The sequence below is a fragment of the Erythrolamprus reginae genome, chromosome 6, assembly GCF_031021105.1.
Source record: "Erythrolamprus reginae isolate rEryReg1 chromosome 6, rEryReg1.hap1, whole genome shotgun sequence".
Taxonomy (NCBI): Eukaryota; Metazoa; Chordata; class Lepidosauria; order Squamata; family Dipsadidae; genus Erythrolamprus; species Erythrolamprus reginae.
In genome coordinates, this window is record NC_091955.1 from 63,776,660 (window position 1) to 63,795,678 (window position 19,019).

A 19,019-nucleotide genomic window follows, 5' to 3' on the forward strand; every position below is an offset into this window, starting at 1 on the left:
ATTTATTAATATACAATTGCTTATGAATTTAATACTATTGTCTGTCTTTCTAATTATCCTAAACTAGTTTAAATATAAATATGGTAGACTATTACATAGCGATGAGTTATCTACTTGGAAAAAATATGCATTCCTAATGATTGATCTGCATTAAATTCCTTGGAATAAAAATCAGTGGTTTTTTTCACATAAACAATTGATTAATTTTAGTCTCAAGTACTCTGTCAGCTGGATTTGACAAAGGACCTTGGATGTGTCTTTTTAAGAATAAGGGATGCTATGGGTTCTCCATTAATTTAGGAGAGTAATTATGGATTGCAATTTTAATTACATTATTTTTCTATGTCTAGAAAAGGAAATATTAATTTAGGGAGTAATTATGGATTGCAATTTTAATTACATTACTTTTCTATGTCTAGAAAACAAAATACTGTGTTCTTATTGAAGAAATGACATTTTAAAATTAATTTAACATTACTACTCATCAAATACAGTTGCTGTGCACAGAAAAAAATGTTTTACTGATTTTTTGCATTTGTAAACTCCCCTTCTTCAAAGAGAGCCTCTTATTTTATTAACTTTTATGCCTTTTAATGGCCAGTCTCATTAAAAGTTTTAAAAAAACATTTTAAAAATACAGTATAAGATACTGTGTCATATCTCTATAGTTATGTTTAAATTTATTTTAATTAACCTGTTTTCAGTATTCAACAATCTATAGGTATTTCAATGCAAGGACATATATACCTACCATTTACACCTTTCAATTAGCTACAGTAGGTATTGTACAATACAAATATTGTTTTGATTTGGCTTTCAAAGGAAGAATAAAGATTCAATTCTTAATTGGAGAAATGTTTTTTGCTGTGTCTATTTTTATTTTTCAAAAACAAGATTAAAATACAAACTCCCAAAAAATCTTTAAAAAAAACAAACCAATCAAGACGTTAAAAAAGAAAAAAGGTTCTTCAAAAAACCAGAACACATATATACATATTACACCCCATTGAATTGTTGAGAATCAATTGGGAAAAAAACGTTAAGTGCTTTTGTAGATCTTGGGATTTGCAGTGAGTGCTTTTCCACATTTAAAGTTTCAATTAAAAGTAAATGTTCAAAAATATCTTTCCCCCCTAGATTTAGACCTTTTTTTTGAAAAAAAAGCTTTGCTTTTAAATACTAGATGGAATATCTGGGTCATTTATTCAAAGCCCGTAATTGTCACCAAATAATAGTACAATATAATTGAAGAATTTTGTCCCAAACATAATAGCTAGGCTATTTAACTAAACGCCCTTAATCTACGAGCTATGCCAACAAATAGGATTAACTGAACTGAGCTCCATGTTCTTTAGCATTAGAAAAGAAGTGAATAAGATTCTGAAATCAACTCACAAATGCAAATGTGAAAATATCTTGGAAGAAAAATATAGACGTCACGCCAGTCAATAGAAGCTGATAAAACACCCTGTTGCCTTCCTTTGGAAAAGCACAGCGTCATCTTTTTATCCGGTTGCTTTTTATTTGAGAATTCCGAAGCCGCTTTTAAAAATAAAAACTACACTTCCCATGAGCCGTCCGGATTTTTCTTGTACAGTATACGTAGGAAAATCTTTTCGCCACTGGTTAAATCAAATGGCCAATCTGCAGAACCCTTCAAGTCTCTAGCCAATCCGAGGGCTGTTGCTATCATGGTGCTGTTATTTTTAGAATTGCGTGCGCTTCTACGCCTTGCAGGCTGTTCTCCGAGTTCTCTCTGCTTGCGTATGAAGTTACGTCGACGAGGATGATGCACCGGCGCACTGGTGAGAAAATAGTCCCATAATCATGCGCATTCACAGTTCAGCCAAGGGAAGCATACTCGATGAATAGTTAAAATGCCATCTGACAGCCGTGTCTTGTGAGGTTTTTTGTTTAGGGGATGTGAGGTGATTTACATATCCTTCGGCATTTGAGAGACGAAAATAAGCGAAGTATGCGCGCTGAGGTTAAAATATGCGGGTATAAGCGGAGGAATAAGCGAGGAGATCGGGAGGCCTCCGCGCAACCTTTATGCTACGACAATGTATTGTTTTTGAACGGGTCTGCGAGCGATAGGAGCGCAAATGAAGGGTCGTCGAAACGAAAACGCTTAACCATGTTTTAAAATTAAACTGACCGACTAGGAAACGGACACATATTCGGCAAACGTTGCTAGTTTTTGTAGACATAATACGGCTGCCTCCATAACAAGAAGGCTGGCTTTGTTCCGCTCTATATACCAGGGGAGACGGCCCTCCCGCCGTGGAGGAGCCAAAAGTTGAATGACCACCACCCTTCCCACCTATGGACCATCACCAGAGCTTCTCTGAGGGGAAGTTCAAAGTCTGCTTCCCCAGGTCTTCATTAAGAAAGTTCAGGCCTCCACAAAACAGGATGTGTTACCACCAAAACACTCAGCTAGCAGCCAGTGGTTTACTAGGACATCCTTGGATTTTGCCTGTCTCTTTGAGAAATTAACAATGGGCAAGTTTAGGAAGGTCTGTGAAGACTGACTTCAGGCAGGGGAAAAACAGACATGCTTCTATATTCTATATACAACATCTATATTTTCTTTTATGTACACTGAGAGCATAAGCACCAAGACAAATTCCTTGTGTGCCCAATCACACTTAGCCAATAAAGAATTCCTATTCTATTCTATTCTATTCTGATAAGCACACATACACAGAGGTGGCCTGCTAAGGTGGCACCAGGGGTGGGCTACTACCAGGACCGGGGGGGGGGGGACGCAGTGGGGTAACAAAAATGGAGCTCCACCCCAGAGCATCCAATTTGCACTGAAAGATGTTGAAAGAAAATGCAGGGCGTCCTGCATAAGCCACGCCCACAGTGTGGTAGCAAAAATTTTGGTAGTCCCTCACTGGATGTAAGGATGACGTTTACTCGCCCCCGTGGCTCTGAGTGCTGGCGGAGTCCAGCGCAATTACGTTACTGTGCCTGGGCAGGTAGCAAATCATGCGCGGATACGCAGGTCCACCTATGGTCAGAGTCACCACATGTCACTGTCTCACCTTAGCAGCCCACCTCCGCACATACAATAGTCGACTTCCCTTCATTGAGTGACAATTTGACAACAGTGAAGACAATGACTTAGTATCATTGTTTCCCCACATTCATGACAGTTGCAGCATCCCAATGGTCATGTCAAAATTCAGATGGTGGGCAGGTCCTGGAGTCATGACTTTTTGCGACCTGACAAAAGTCAATGGGCAAGCTAGATTCACTCAAGAACTAACTTAACAGCTGCACCAACCTCTCTTTTAACAATTGTGGCAAGACTGGTCATCAAATGGGGCAAAACTCAAACTGTCTTTGCTCAGCATTGGAAATTTTGGGCTCAATTATGGTTGAAAGTCCAGGATTATCTTTGTATATCTGCATCTGAAGCTGACTGTAGATCTGAAGGTCAGCGGTTCAAATCTCATCACCGGCTCATGGTTGACTCAGCCTTTCACCCTTCCGAGGTAGGTAAAATGGGGACCCAGATTGTGAAGGCAATATGCTGGCTCTGTTTAAAAAAAAGTGTTATTGCTAACATGTTGTAAGCCGCCCTGAGTCTAAGGAGAAGGGCGGCATAAAAATCGAATAAATAAATAAATGAAATAAAAATAAATATATATTGTTCAAACAGAACTTTGCTTGAAGTTCTGTTCTGCAGAACTTTCTCAGAAATGGAGTAAAAGTAGAATTTGCTTATAAGTGTTTGTCATATGCAGATATCAAACAAAGGTTTTGGAAAAGCTTGAAATTCTATACAAAATTGGCTACATTGTAGGAGTAGAGTAGAGTTATGTGTAGTTTATACTAACAAAAACTCTCAGTTACCTTTTATTAAAAAGCATAAAAACTGTTTCAAAACCATACATCTAGGTAATATTTCTTTAGACAACAAAAATAGGCACTGGTACCTAAAGAAGTACATGAGAAGAACACTGATCATTATGATTGATAAAGAATATTTGTAGCTCAGGTTTGAAATGAGGGGTCCTTGGTGCTCTATGAATGGGGGGGGGGGGGGTTTAGACTGTTCATTACCTGAACTAGGTAAAATGGCCCATATTTCATTGGGTAATGAACCAGCTGCAAGAAAACAACCAAGCTCACACAGCACCAAGGACTCTTTATTATGAATTAGGCCATTTGCTTCTGCTTGCATACTTTTATTTTACCGTTTATAATAATCTTAATACATATATTAGAGAAATGGGAGGATAAATATTTTTGGAAGTTAGCATGAGTAAATTACATTTAGGAATACCCTGTCCTAGGAACCTGAATACATTGCAGTTCTAGTATGTACATCATTGTAATCTATCTTGCATATATTTAGTGCAACAGCATGCCATCTTTAGCATTGTTGCTTAGATTTCTGAAACATCATTTAAGGATCTAAACATGAATGGATAATGAGTAGCTGAAATGTTTTATATTTAAGACTCCAGTTTATTAATCAGCCAGACATCTGCAAAGTTTTCATTCACCCATACTATAAACCCATTTATAGTATTTGTGTTTTTAATGGAGGGTTGCTTTTGACCAATTCTACCCCATCTGCTGTTCTCACATCTAAACTCTGCTGTTCTCACATTTCCTAAATTTTAACCTACCAACTGTCTGTTTCATTAGAGAAAAATGGAAAATAAAGAATGTGTGTGATGATAATGCCTTCATTAAAGGTGAATGGTAAATTTTTGGTTTTTTAAAATTCTTAACACAGAATCAATATATGTGGTTACTTCAGATGAAAAAACTTTAAAAGAATTCAGATCTTACAGATGGTCCAATTATTCTACTAAGTTATTGGTACTTACTTAGTAATGGGATTCAATCAATATTAAATGATTTATTTATTTATTATATTTATACTAATTAATGCAAGCATGAGTACTAAAATTACAGCATGAAGGGGGTTAATTCAATAACAAATAGTACCAAAAAAGTTGCTGTTAGCGACAGATCTACAGTATTTTCTTTTCCCATCGACTTACATTTCCAACAAGAGCGAAGCGTCCACCCCGGCACATCGCGAGTTAAATAGAAACCGACGTTGGGGAAGTAGTTCCGGCCCGCCCTCCCCTCTCCTCCCCTTCCTTGTCCTTTGCAAGTCGCATCACCATGGGTGTGGAAGAGAATATCCTTGCGCAGGGTTGCTAAGGGTGAAACTTTTCATTTACTTTGCTCACTTTGGGCCAGGGAGAGGGTGGCTTCAGGTTTCCCGCGGAGGGAGGAAAGCAAGGGAAGAAGGGGGTTCTCCAATCAATATCCTCTCGCCCCGCTTCTGATTTGGCCTACAGAGGGGGGAGAAGTTATCGAAATAGCATCCGTACGGTTTAAATATAAATATATATATATCGAATATACCACACCAGCGCTTTGTGAAAAAGAAACTCCCTAAAAATATCTGGAAAGAAAAAGAAGCCACCCAACCCACCTTTCCTGGTGCTGAGGGGAAAAAAAGGAAAAAGGAAAAAAAAAGTAAGTAAACGCTTATGGCTACAGAGGGAGAGGGGTTGGCATAACCTAAAGAGTGTTATACTATATATATATATATGTTTGGAGAATGCTTTTTTGACCAGGTTTGCCGTCTCGATTGTCCTTTCCTGTTCCAGCTTGCTTTTCTTCGCTGCTCCTTTAAAGGGCGATTTCGTCGGGGCCTCTTTCAGAAGCCGCCGCTCTTCCAAGTCGGGTTCTGAGAAGTCATGTCGGGGTTCCTTCTCCGCCCGTTCTCCCCCCACCCCACTCCCCAGTTCCCTAAGGGGAGAAACGGCTCTGCCTTTAACCAGAAAACCTTCCCTGCTAGCAATATTGTTTCCCTTAGAACCAGCAACATTGCCGATATTTACAGTATTAGTCTGAAGGGCGAGGAAGCCTGAAAGACCATTTGGCTTGAAGGACTGAAAAGGCTCCAGTTCACCATTTTGTCTCCCTTCGTTTTATTTGGAATCGTGACCCGACTATTAAAAAAAATTCCTATAAAAACAGTCTTGGGTTTAAAAAGAGAGCATAACTGCGGGCGAGCTTGTGATTCTTCGCTTTTTCTTTGAAGGCTATGAAAACGGTAGTGAATATCAAATAATGAGGTGGGGCGAAGGGGACACAATGGAAAGTCGGGGGGTCGAGCTAGGGAGCTGGTTTTCGTTCCATTTGTCTTAATCCGGATCAATGGGTAGCGCCGGCTTTGTCGAAAAAAAAGGGGGTTCCATCGCTTTTATACTCGAATTTTCTCTCCCCACCGCTTGGCTTATGATTTCGGTATGTCACAAACACAGACAAGGGGGGGAAGGAAAAAATGCGGGTTCCCCACCTCCGTCCGAAGGCTTAAGACGGGTAAATTTGTTCTTCCTTCTCAATGGGTTTAATTTAAAAAAAAAAATAAAGGCTGGATTGGGAGCCTGAGAGTTTCCACCAAAAGAAACAGCCGTAGTCGTTCTTGCAGCGATACTTTCAGGGTATCAAAAACGCACTTTCCGGCTTCCATCGATTCCCTTGTTCGTGAGGTAAATCAGATTCGGCCTTTTCCTTTGGGCCACAAAGAGATCCTGGGGCCTAATCAGCACCTTGCGTGCCGCGCAACCGGGGAATTATTTCTTTTTCCCCCGAAAGAGAAAAGCGAGGACGATCCTTTCGGCTCCGAAGGGGGAAGCAGAGGCAATTAATCGAGCAGGCTGACTTTGGAAAGAAAACTCGGGCCAGCCTCCCGAAAAGGACTCGGGCTGCTCCCGGGTTTCTTCCAGGGAGAGAAGGTCAAGGCTCGATAACCTTCACTCGGGCACGGACTTTTTTCTTCTTCTGCCCTCGGTGGGCTTCGAAAGGCGTGTTTATGCGATTCCCCTTGAGGAGCACGAGAAAGGGATGTGAGGGCCACAAGTCTACCTTGACATTTAAATGGAGCCTCCGCGAGAGGGCCGGCGAAATGGCTCTCTTGCTCTGTGGGGAAACGGCAAAGGGGCCTGTCTCCTCCGAGGGAGGCTTGCACAGTGCCTCAAGGCTTTGCACGACCGCCTCGGCGTGTAAACGTTTGGGGGGGGGGCAGAAGGGGGGGTGTCTTAGGAAAAGAATCCATCCTGAGTCTCGCTTCTAGGTAGGCAGGATTGCGCTGGGGCGGGGGGGGTTGGAGTTGGGGAGCTCTCATATGGGCCTTCAGCAAAGATGGAATTAAAGAGTCGGGGGGGGGGGAGTAGGAGCTGCTGTGTTGTGCCAAAGTGCCCGGTATTTCCTCAGCCGGCCTCCCTCCCGCTGCTCCTCACGGGAGCGGAGAAAGAGAGCGAGAAGAAATCGTCGATTGTAGCCGAAATGCGAAATGGCAAAAGTGGGGGGGGGGCTGGCTGGGGGGGGGGGTGTTGAGCAATAGAGCGCAAAAGAGCGCATGCGCCATGGAAAATTTTTTACCCCCGGCTTAGCTGAGCAGGCGCTCGCCCGGGCCAGCTTTGGCGCAAAAGCAAATGGAAGAAGAAGAAGAGGAAGGGTAGTTAAAAGGCAAAAGTAGGTCACTCACTCGGGCGTTCCGTTTTGCAACAGATGCTGAATTCATGAGGTAGTACGGCTTCGGAGACGCCCGAATTGGGAGGAGGCCAAGAAACTGTTCGCAGAGGTAGGGCCATTTAGAGGGAGGCTTCTTCAGCAGCGAAGGTTGGCAACTTGCGCTGGAGGGAGGGAGGGGCGGGCAAGGCAGCCGCCCGACACCTTTGGCGGGGGGGGGGCGCGGGGGGAGGTCCTGGGGAGGAAACAGTCCATCAACTTTGCACGTGTGACAAGGCTTGGGAAGCAGTTGGCGATTTGTCCAAGATGTGTAACCCGGGGGGAGGGGGTGTTTGACCCGGGAAATACTAGGCTGGGCAGTTGTGGTTCGAGAACGTTTCTAGGATTCGTCTCTCTCTCTCCTTAGTCTTTAAAGCAGATAACTTTATTTATTTATTACTAATTAGATTTGTATTCCGACCTTCTCCGAGGACTGGGGCGGCTCACAGCATATAATATGACAATCTGACACAAAGACAAATCTAATTAAATTTAAAATTGCAATTTAAAAATTTCAATATTTAAAAAAACAGCCATGCCAATACAACCATACAACATACATCTCATTTCATCGGCCAGGGCGGCTGAGATCTCATTGACCCAAGCTTAGCAACATGGGTGAGTCTTAAGACACTTAGGGAAGGCAAGGAGGGTGGGGGCAGTATGAATCTTGGGGTGGGGGGTGGGGAGCTGATTCCAGAGGGCTGGGGGCCCCATAGAAAAGGCTCTTCCGCTAGGCCCCGCCAAGCAACATTGTTTGGCTGACAGGACCTGGAGAAGGCCAACTCAAAGTAGCTTCTGTATACAGCCAAGGATTGGTTTGAACCAAGGATCCTGTTTACATAGGTAACAATAATCAGGAATTCAGATTTTTAAAAAATTGATCCGTGTGCCTTTTGTTTTTTAAAGTACTTCTGATCATCATCAGCCTAACAAACTACTCTAGATAAATTAAGAATAGTTTTTAATAGGAAAGTGAACCCAAGAACAATGGGGCACAATCTGAGGTTAGTTGGGGGAAAGATTTGAACTAATGTGAGAAAATATTATTTTACTGAAAGAGTAGTAGATGCTTGGAACAAACTTCCAGCAGAGGTGGTTGGTAAATTCACAGTAACTGAATTTAAACACGCCTGGGATAAACATATATCCATCCTAAAATAAAATACAGGAAATAGTATAAGGATAGACTAGATGGACTATGAGGTCTTTTTTTGCCCTCAATCTTCTATGTTTCTATGTTTTTAAAAAACTTCTCTAGTATTCTATGTTTAAGGTATTTTACTCAATACTCTATGATTAGGCAACTTATACACTCCTCCCAAAGAAATAACTATAGTTTAACTGATTATATGCAAAATCATTGGAGTAATATTGATTACAATCTCATGGAGATTGTTATTCAATGTGTTGTCTTATGAATATAATTGCCACATGCAGAATAAATTGCAATTGTATTTTATATTCCCAAGATAATTGGCTATTCTGAAATAAGATGGGGGTTTATATTATAGAAGCTCTACAGAACCCCCACCCCACCCCAAAGATTTAATTCTATTATTAGTCTCTGAAGTTGTCTCACTTGTTTCCAAATTAATGACTTTAGATTAAGAAATTCTAATGAATGCAAGTTTACTTTGCTAATAATTAAAACTATGATATTATTTTTCATATCTTTTTCAAAAGTTGCTGTATCAAATTTGGAGAATTATTTTGTATTTAGTAATTTTTTGTTCTGATTCTACAATTTGAATATACTTAAAATGTACAATATTGGGGAGGGGGTTCCTTTAAGTATATTTCTTGGTACTTTTAGTCTGATGAGAATCCACATTTTATTGGAGAAAAATTCAAAGCAAAATAAAACACCCTTAAATAGAAACATAACGCCAAGTGACTTGGGCTGATTTGACTTGCTGCCTTTCTGTTACTTGATCTAATTACTATTAATAGATAATTGTGTAGGTCATTATTTCTTATTTTTAGGGTTTCAAAACCATCAGGTTAAAAAAATAATCTTGAGCAATTAACAGTTTTTAAAAGAATAGATACTTTTTTTAAAGGGTACGTAATATGACTACATTAGAAAAAAATGGATTTCTTTAAATCCAAATATTGCTGTTCTCATTATATTTATTTGACAGTAAGCCCCTTTGAATCTGGAGGGACTTAAGCCTAATTATTCAGAAATGAGCTCAAGGTGATTTGCATCCTGTCCTTGAGAAAGTGTCAAACAAGAATAATATTTTCCAGAATAACATTTTTCTTTTTGTATGTTTCTTTAGGATGATTGTCAGGATAAATCTTTAGTCATAAATTATGGTACGCATATTGTAGACCAAAGGTCTTCAAACTTGACAACTTTAAGACTTGTGACTTCAACTCCCAGCATTCTGGTAGTTAAAGTCTACAAGCCTTAAAATTGCCACGTTTGGGATCCCTGTTATAGACCATAACCTTGTGCCCCCCCCCAAAAAAAATCACAATCATATAAGTTAATTTCCTAAATGTTCTTTCTACTTTCTCAAAAAATAATTTCACAGGATACAGATACTGTATAAATCATTTTGTATACTTGAGGTTTTGTGTTTACTTTGTATATTTGCCTCCCAAGTTAAATAGGCATATTCAAATAGTTTAGGTACAGCTTATAGTCTATTTCCGTGATGGTGAACCTATAACACATGTGCCACAGGTGGCACGGAGAGCCATATCTGTTGGCACGTGAACTGTTGCCCTGGCTCAGCTCCACTGTGCATGTGCGCCCCAGCCAGTTTGCGCGGTAGCTCTGGGAAGGTGTTTCTGGCCTCTGGAGGGCCTGGAAGACTGTTTTCACCCTCCCCGGACTTCAGGGAAACCTCTGGAGCCTGGGGAGGATGAAAAAATGGGCCTACTGGGCCCACTGAAAGTCGGGTAGCAGGGGGATTCATGTGTGTGTGCATGTGGGATGGGGCAGCCCATGGAGGGTCGCACATGCATGCACAGGGGATGGGGGGCATTGGATTATGAATGTGGGAACTTGCACGCTATTGTGCATGCTTTCAGCACGGGGGGGGGGGGGAGGTTTGCCATCACTGGTCTACTTGCTCTTGGGATACAAACTCTTAAGGATTCTGCTACCAGAAATAATTTTATGGCTATCCCCATTCAGGTGGAATTATTTTAGAAGCTTCTGTATTGGTTGCAGTAACAACACAGATGATCCTCAACTTACAACCATCTGTTTACTGACTGTTTGAAGTTACAATGGCACCAAAAAAGTTGACTATGACCATTTTTCACATTTGACTACCATTGTAGCATCCTATGGTCTTACGATCAAAATTTCCTTGGCAACTGGCATGTATTTATGATGGTTGCAGTGTTCCGGGATCATGTGATCACCATTTGTGACCTCCTGTCAAGCAAAGTCAATGGAAAAGCTAGCTTCACAATAGTAGTATTACTAACTTTATAACTGTAATGATTCTCTGAACAATTGTGGCAAGAAAGATCGTAAAATGGGGCAACATTCACTTAACAACTGTGTTCCTTAAAAATGAAAATTTTAGGCTACATTGTAGTTATAAGTCCAGGACTACCTATACGCTTGAAGAATAGAACTTTTAAAATCTTGTATATATGCTCCCATTTACATTTTGATGCAAAGCTCAGATTCATATTTTAAGAGATTTGCTGGGTTAAAACAGACCTGTTTTCTCTAATATCTTAATTTCCCACAATGACTTAACTAGATACCTATGGAAAGTCCACAACAGGACATGAGGGCGGTCCTCTTCTCATTGGTTCACAGCAGCTGATAATCAGAGGTATGCTTCATGTTAACCTGGAGATAGCAAATAACCTTATCAATTTAATAGCCATTTATCATTTTATTCTTCGTAAATTTATTCCCTTTGGCAATCTCTAGGTATAAAATCTTTTAATTATTAAAAGAGAAGTATTTATTACCAATTTTTCTATCTCTTTTCAACAAATGTACAATTTCCATACTTACCTGTTCCTTAAATACCAGAAGGTCAAGATAAAAGAAATTACACTGGACCGTGCATCCTTATCTAATTTTCACAAATTGAACTGGCATTTGAAGGGATGCTATCTCAAATTACTGTTTTGTGGGAAATTCCATAGTTTATAATTATGCTAAGAGATGATGGTTTATTAAATACGCCACCTTATGTCCTTTTGCCACACCATTTAATATGCTTTCAAGTATTGGTACACAAATTCAGTTGCAATTAGAAATGGCAGCTATCCTGGCACAGATGTCTAAGAATTGAGGCTATGACTAAAAAAAAGATGATAGTTTTTCTTCCTGTTTCTCAAAGGAATGCTGTGGGCTCCTAGCTTCTGAATACCAAATAGTTTATCAGAAGAAATACTTGCCATAAACCACCACATTTTGTAGTGCATCATTAAAATTCAATTCTAGTGTTCATTTTTTGAATATTTTATGGACCCAAAGCAAACTGTTGACTAAGGTACCAATTAAAAACTGGATCTGTTACATTGCAAGTAAATGTATGATACGTACAATCCTCAATTTAAATAATCATATCTTTTCTAGGTGCTTAAGAGTATTATTGGACAGAGCAAAACAATGTGGATTGAAGTATTATTGAGAAGGACAGCAAATCATGATAGTGTAATACACACACACACACACACACACACAGACACACACATGAAAAGAAATTTGATTAAGAATGTTTTAAACTAGTCTGCATGCTACACAGAAACCATTAAAAGCATCATTTGATACTTGCATCTTTACAAGCGGCAGTTTAATTGAACATTCCTGGAGCCAGTGGATATTTATTAATTCCTATGCAATATTGTTTTTTTGTTCATATGAAATTATGCTAAGGAAAGAATGTTTCAAATATTTAATTGTTTGCGATTAGAACAACAGGGTGGGAAGCATCACAATTTGCTTCTTAAATGTATTGAACTGATATATCTAGTAGCTTAAAATAAAATTTAAATGTAACTTTTGACTGTTATTTTTAATATCAGAAATTCAGAAGGTAGGGCTATTAAACATATCAACATACCATAAATTAGGTCGTTGTGGTAAATGTGCTTATTTATCCCATTTGTATCTATACAGAACATACTGTTCAAATATTAAATACTGTGACTATCTGAAGATACCGGATATACAGACAGATAGACAGACGAGAGGGGAGGAAGGGAAGGAGAGAGAGATCAGTCATTGGGTGTTGTGACATACAAGTTTAATATTTTATTGTATAATAAAACAATGTTTCCATGCTATTTTGGAGAAAAAGAGAAATTGGGTAAAAACTTAAAAACTGAAAGTAAGCAGTTCAGTATTTATATTTCTTAGCTGCTCATCTCAAATGGGCTCTGGGCAGTGTACAATGTAATAAATAAACACAGACCAAATATAGCATGTATATACATCAAGATACACATTTCTTGGTAGTAATAATTAGATCCAGAATGAGTTATTTATTTGGAAGATTTATATGGCCACCCACTCACTGACTGGGCTGTTTACAAATAACAGTGATGACATGACTAGAGCTATAGTTATAGCTATATTCAGATAATGATAAACAGCATTCACAATTCTGTTCTGTTCAAATTAGCTCTTACTTGGAAGACTTGCATATATTTTTGGAGCTGCATTTTAAGAAGTACAGAGATAAAATGGAATGCATTCAAGTGAAATAAAATAATACAATTAATGTTGTAAAAAACAAGTCAAACTTATGACGAATCCTTATCGAGTGGATCATAGATTTGAACTAAATCACTTTAAAAGGCTCTTTTCAGTATAGTAACATATGTATATTCACACATGCATATGTAAATGTATAATTTCATGTATAAAATGCAGGCACTCTAAAATTTTACTGTGTATGCTGTGCTATGTTAAATTTCTACTAGAGGACATGGCAATATTGTATATTATCATCAGCACCTTTTTTTTTTACAGATACCTTTCAAAATCTCAGATAAATAACATTCGGCACATGACAAAAAGTGGCTTGAATTTTTTTATTAACTTTGAAGGGAACCTAATAGAAAAAAAATGTATGCCAGTTTATACACTCAAGGCAGTACAGTGTTCTCTCGATTTTCGCGGGGGATGCGTTCCGAGACCGCCCGCGAAAATTGAATTGCCGCGAAGTAGAGATGCGGAAGTAAATACACTATTTTTGGCTATGAACAGTATCACAAGCCTTCCCTTAACACTTTAAACCCCTAAATTGCAATTTCCCATTCCCTTAGCAACCATTTAGATTATTACTCACCATGTTTATTTATTAAAGTTTATTTAAAACAATATTTATTAAAGGCAGATGAAAGTTTGACGATGACACATGACGTCATCGGGTGGGAAAAACCGTGGTATAGGGGGAAAAACCCACGAAGTATTTTTTAATTAATATATTTGAAAAACTGTGGTATAGACTTTTCGCAAAGTTCGAACCCGTGAAAATCGAGGGAACGCTGTAGTACTTACTTTCTGGTTTCTAAATCACTTTTATGTCCCAGTTGAAAAATATCTATAAAATTATTTTTACAAAGCTGCATGTTAGATTGGGAAATCTGATCCTTAGTATCTTAAAATCTCATGTCAGAACTTGATTTGTCCACTATAACAATCGCTCTGAAATTACATGCAATTTAATACATAGCAATTGCTTAATTTTTGAACTGTTTTAAAACAACTATTGCTCTGCCATAATATTAAATATACTATACTTATTCCTTTTCTTCCTCTTCTCTTTTTCCAGGATTGTTTGGAGCCAAAATCCATTTATGGTTGTATCCTTTGTCTATTTTTAATATACTGCCCTAATTTGCTTGCTGTAAAGGGAGCATGCATCTAGAGATCAAAGTTGCTCTGAACTTCATCATCTCATATCTGTACAACAAGCTTCCACGGAGGCGAGCTGACCTGTTTGGTGAAGAGCTAGAGAGGCTGCTAAAAAAGAAATATGAAGGTCACTGGTATCCAGAGAAACCTCTGAAAGGTTCTGGCTACCGTTGTGTTCATATTGGAGAAACTGTGGACCCCGTCGTGGAAATGGCAGCCAAGCGGAGTGGACTTGCTGTAGAGGATGTGCGAGCCAATGTCCCAGAAGAACTCAGTGTTTGGATTGATCCTTTTGAGGTTTCTTACCAAATTGGTGAGAAAGGGTCAGTCAAGGTCCTCTACCTGGATGACAGCGAGGGCTGCAGCGCAGCAGAGTTGGACAAGGAGATCAAGAGCAGTTTCAATCCTGATGCACAGGTGTTTGTACCTATTGGAAGTCAGGAGAATTCCTTGTCTAATTCTCCATCACCATCTTTTGGCCAGTCACCTAGCCCTACATTCATCCCACGATCTGCTCAGCCAATTACTTTTACCACTGCTACATTTGCTGCCACAAAGTTTGGCTCAACTAAGATGAAGAAAGGTGGAGGAACTGGAACAAGCACCAACGGTACAGGGGTTCCACAGCAGCCACAACGTTTGGTCCGTTCACCCACCAATAGCCTGCTGAAGCACAAAGGCCTTTCCCTGTCTATGCATTCTCTGAACTTCATCGGGGGCAGCCCGGCCCCTCAGTCTCAACTCTCCCCCAATGCCAAGGAGTTTGTTTACAATGGTGGATCACCAGGAGCCAGCAGCCTCTTCTTTGATAGTGTAGCCACTGAAACCCCGGCTGGTGGCATTCCTCCTGCATCACAGTTCAGTGCCAGTAATGGCAGCAGCTTTGACATGGCTCAGGTTTTTGGTGGAAGCACCAACAGCCTCTTCCTGGAGAAGACACCTTTTGTGGAAGGACTCGGCTACAATCTGAATGCCATGCAGTATCCCAATCAGTCGTTCCAGCCAGTGGTTTTGGCCAACTGACCATCATATGAGTATTCTGGGGAAAACCACTTCCAAAAAAAAAAAAATCCTGAGAGAAAAATAATTAAGAAATATTTGAAATCTTATAAATATAACTTCTTGGAAAGAGATGAAACTTCTTGTGTCATGCCAGGGAACGCTGCTGAAGCACTGATTCTTTTTAAAACTTGTATTCTGTGCTTTTTCCTACCTATTGTTGTATGTTTAATGAAAGAGGCTATCCTTGGCCCAGCAGTGGTTGGAACCAGAGTTACTTTATTTAATCTCCTATGCTGCTCATTGGAACTGGTCTTCAAATATGCTTGCTGTAAGGATGGCCTTGTTCAGGTGCTGTCATGTTCTTCATACCCAGATGTCTTGAATTTTCTGAGTCTTTCAGATGGCTTAGGGTAGGAATGGGAAATGATTAAATACCTCTGTTTGTGTAACATCTCAAGCAGTTCCTGGGGAGACTTGCGGTTTGCTTTCGTATATATATATATATGAGCGGCATAGAAGGTGGGATGAATTAGTTAAATTTCTTAGAACTCTCAGATTTTATAATCCTAGAACAGAAAACAAAGTTTATCTTATGCTAACTGGTGATGACAGGGTCTTGCAGTGAAAATATTATTTCCCTGGAAATTTCTCTTACGTAGAGGATAATGTGACATCTGGGACAGTATTTTGCCTCATGCTTCCTACAAGCTTTTCTTCTTCGCTAGTCTTCTTAAAAGCTAGGTTGTGGTGGATTTTAGGGAAGCTTGGTCCCGTTTGCTAATAATATGACAAATAAATAGAGCTCTATATGAAAATTCTTCTGACCTGTGAAAAAGAATTATCCTTGTATATTGCACTCATTCAAGAGTAAGGGTGAATGTTGGTTTTTTTTGGTGTTTTGTGCCTGAGCAACATCTGCTGATGTTTCTCTGGATTAATCAGTTGGAAATTTTGCCAGGTTCTATGCTCTTCTGATTGGTAGCTGATCATTTGGTTACTAGTTCTCATAGAAAAGATGGTTCTCCTACTTTCTAATATTATAAGCACTACTTTTGACAGGGATGAAGGGGTTATTGTGTAGACTGTTCTCTGAATGGATGGTGAGAGGGTTTGCACTTTGAATTTCACATCTCCTAGGACTTTTGACCAAAAATGCTACATTTTTCATTGGAAAGGAATCAGGTATTCTTGTATAGAAGAGCACCTCATATACCTGTTCCAGCTTCAAGTTGTTCCATCTCAAAGCTCTCTGCATCAGGGATGAAGTGGGCTTGCCATAGAATATCCAAGTGATTTGAATGTGAAGAAAGTGTTCACCGATAGAAATATAGAACCTGTCCTTCCTTATTGTTGGTGAGCTAGCAGTCCCAATTGTATTCCGTATTTCTCCTTTTTCAGCGGGAGAGGATGCCAGGAGAAATAGACAATAGTGGCCTTCTAATGTTGAGCTTTTTTGCAAACCAATTGACAGAATTTGCCTTAGATAGGAAACCTTCCCCATCTATGCCTTATGGAATGATGATGAGTCCCAGAATTTACCTAGCTATGGTAATAAGTAAGCAATCTTTTTAAGGAGTTAAATGAGTGAGCAGTGAAGATAGGAGGAGGAAACTGACTTTGGTATCCTATTTAGGCAGTTTGGCATTCCCCATTTTTGCTCTCTTCTATAGCTCAGTTTGGGTTGTATTAAATCTTGCTTCTGCAACTTCTCTGGCAAAGTTTTGTCAAATAGATAAGCTAAAATATGTTCTTCTAGAGCTTGACCTTTCCTTCCCTACTCCCTCAATCTAAATTAAGGATTCCTTGCTAGAATATATATGAGCCTTAACTTCCACATGCACCTATCCTCCAGAGAAGGGTAACTATTTTTAATGTATTTAGTATCATGGGTATAGTTATGGGAAATGTTTCCTGCCTAGGCACATTGTGGGATTAATCTGTAGGATATTTTAATATGCCCCTAAAGTGAGTCATTTCTTTGTTTCCTCCCCTTTTATGGGATGGGGGGAAAAACACTAAAAGTATATTGAGCACTCTGCCTGTTTCTGATGCACTCAGTGGATGAAGAGGGAAAGTACACAGTAATGAAAAGGTAAAACTGCATAGGGCTGAAACTTTAAACCTGAACAAGACTATTATAAACTGTTCAGCTTTACGCTTCTTCATGCTTTCCCTTCAAAGTACCACTGCCACCCACTTGCCCCTGTGGAGTGTATTGTAATGTAGACTGCCTAGTTATTACACTGGACTTGAACCACATCTTCCTCCCTGGTAGAAACTCTTCACCCAGCATAATCCCCTCTGTTAATTTATTCCTGTAGCAGAGAAGGATGCCACAAACCCATCTTTAGGAATTTATATGCATACCCTTCTAAGGTTTAGAATAATAGGGAGGAAGTCTCACTTAGCACCTGCAATTTGTGATGTTTGACACTGCTTTATTATATTCTTGCTTTTGGAAAAGAAGTCTACATGCACAAGGAAGAAAGGGGGAGGGACCAACCTCTATTTCCTAAAGGAACACATAATGAACACATAACTGTGCTTCAGAAGCATTTCCAGTGCTGACAACAATGAAACTCACGGCCTCTTTTTCGGTCTTCTTGTCTCAAGAGTTAGATGTTTGGCTTCAATTTTATTTTTAAGACCTGCACTAATTTAACCTGGTTTCATAGGAAGAAAAAAAAGAATTTTTTTTAACTTTTATTTTTATGGGTTTGTGTTAATTTTTTGTTGTCTGTTTATATTGAATAATTTGCTACATTTGTAAAATGTAAGAGGTATATATAATATATGTATATTTCTAACGTACAAAATGAAACTTTTCTTTTCAAAATTTTTTCTTAGAGGAGAGAAAAATATTTTTTCAGGAAAATTTTAAAAAAGCAGCAGTGAAAGCTCCTTTTTCCCTTGTTTCCCTCCTTCCTGACCCTTTTTGAAGAGTGAATCAACAACATGTGATCTAAAGTGGACGGATGAACACAAAGAGGACATAATTATGTATGTTTTTTAATGCAGAGGTCCATGCTGTTCTTGTTCGTCTCTTTGGTTTTCTTGTTTTTGTTTTGTTTTTTACAGGCAGAGGGCCATTGAGTAGGGATTCAGAGGGGGTGGGGTTCTCTTTTCTTTTTTTTCTCTAGCAAAGGAGGAATACAATCAGCGTTTTGTATTCAGAATGTTGTGCAATATTTTGGAACAGGACATTGGCATGTCTAAAGATTTAGTTAAAAACAACAAAGGTTGATCAAATCTGTACAGTTTCTATTGTTCCAGATTTTTTTAAGTTTGTATTAAAAGCATGATACATAATAGCTTCTTGTCCTGTTGTTTGTACAAGAACATAATGTTTAAGGATGAAGAACAAGACTTTCTTTTTGGATTTGAAAATACTGTAGACATGATTCCACATAAGCTGTGGGGTACAGGATTGTGGAAAGCCTGGAGGAAAAAACTTGGCTCTTTCTCTGAGATGTTCCCCTGAATAAATGAGTTTAGTTTTAATATCCCCAAGTTGGGCTTGTTTCTGTTAATTAGGCTAAAATCAATAGGTTTGAAGTAAAAGTAATTTATGACAATTTAAAGTTTTGCAATGGCATAGTTTAAA

The 19,019-nt window shown here is 39.1% G+C and overlaps 1 protein-coding gene across 6 annotated transcripts; it reads left to right on the forward strand.

Moving 5' to 3' along the window:
• The first annotated feature begins 5,171 nt into the window (after positions 1 to 5,171).
• TOB2 (transducer of ERBB2, 2) lies at positions 5,172 to 18,726 on the forward strand. 6 transcript variants are annotated; one of them, XM_070756044.1, is made up of 4 exons: positions 5,235 to 5,517; positions 7,561 to 7,633; positions 11,295 to 11,369; positions 14,331 to 18,726. In XM_070756044.1, exon 4 carries the CDS (start codon positions 14,417 to 14,419, stop codon positions 15,434 to 15,436), a length of 1,020 nt encoding a protein of 339 aa, XP_070612145.1. In that variant the 5' UTR covers positions 5,235 to 5,517; positions 7,561 to 7,633; positions 11,295 to 11,369; positions 14,331 to 14,416; the 3' UTR covers positions 15,437 to 18,726. The 6 variants fall into 6 exon arrangements, with proteins under 6 accessions (XP_070612144.1, XP_070612148.1, XP_070612145.1 ...); XM_070756045.1 differs by lacking the exon at positions 5,235 to 5,517 and adding an exon at positions 6,675 to 7,123; XM_070756043.1 differs by lacking the exon at positions 7,561 to 7,633 and having other exon boundaries at positions 5,172 to 5,517.
• The last annotated feature ends 293 nt before the right edge of the window (positions 18,727 to 19,019 follow it).

What these genes read in the sequence shown, in the direction of transcription:
- TOB2 (XM_070756043.1), top strand. Translation starts at nt 14,417, where the DNA reads ATGCATCTAGAGATCAAAGTTGCTCTGAACTTCATCATCTCATATCTG.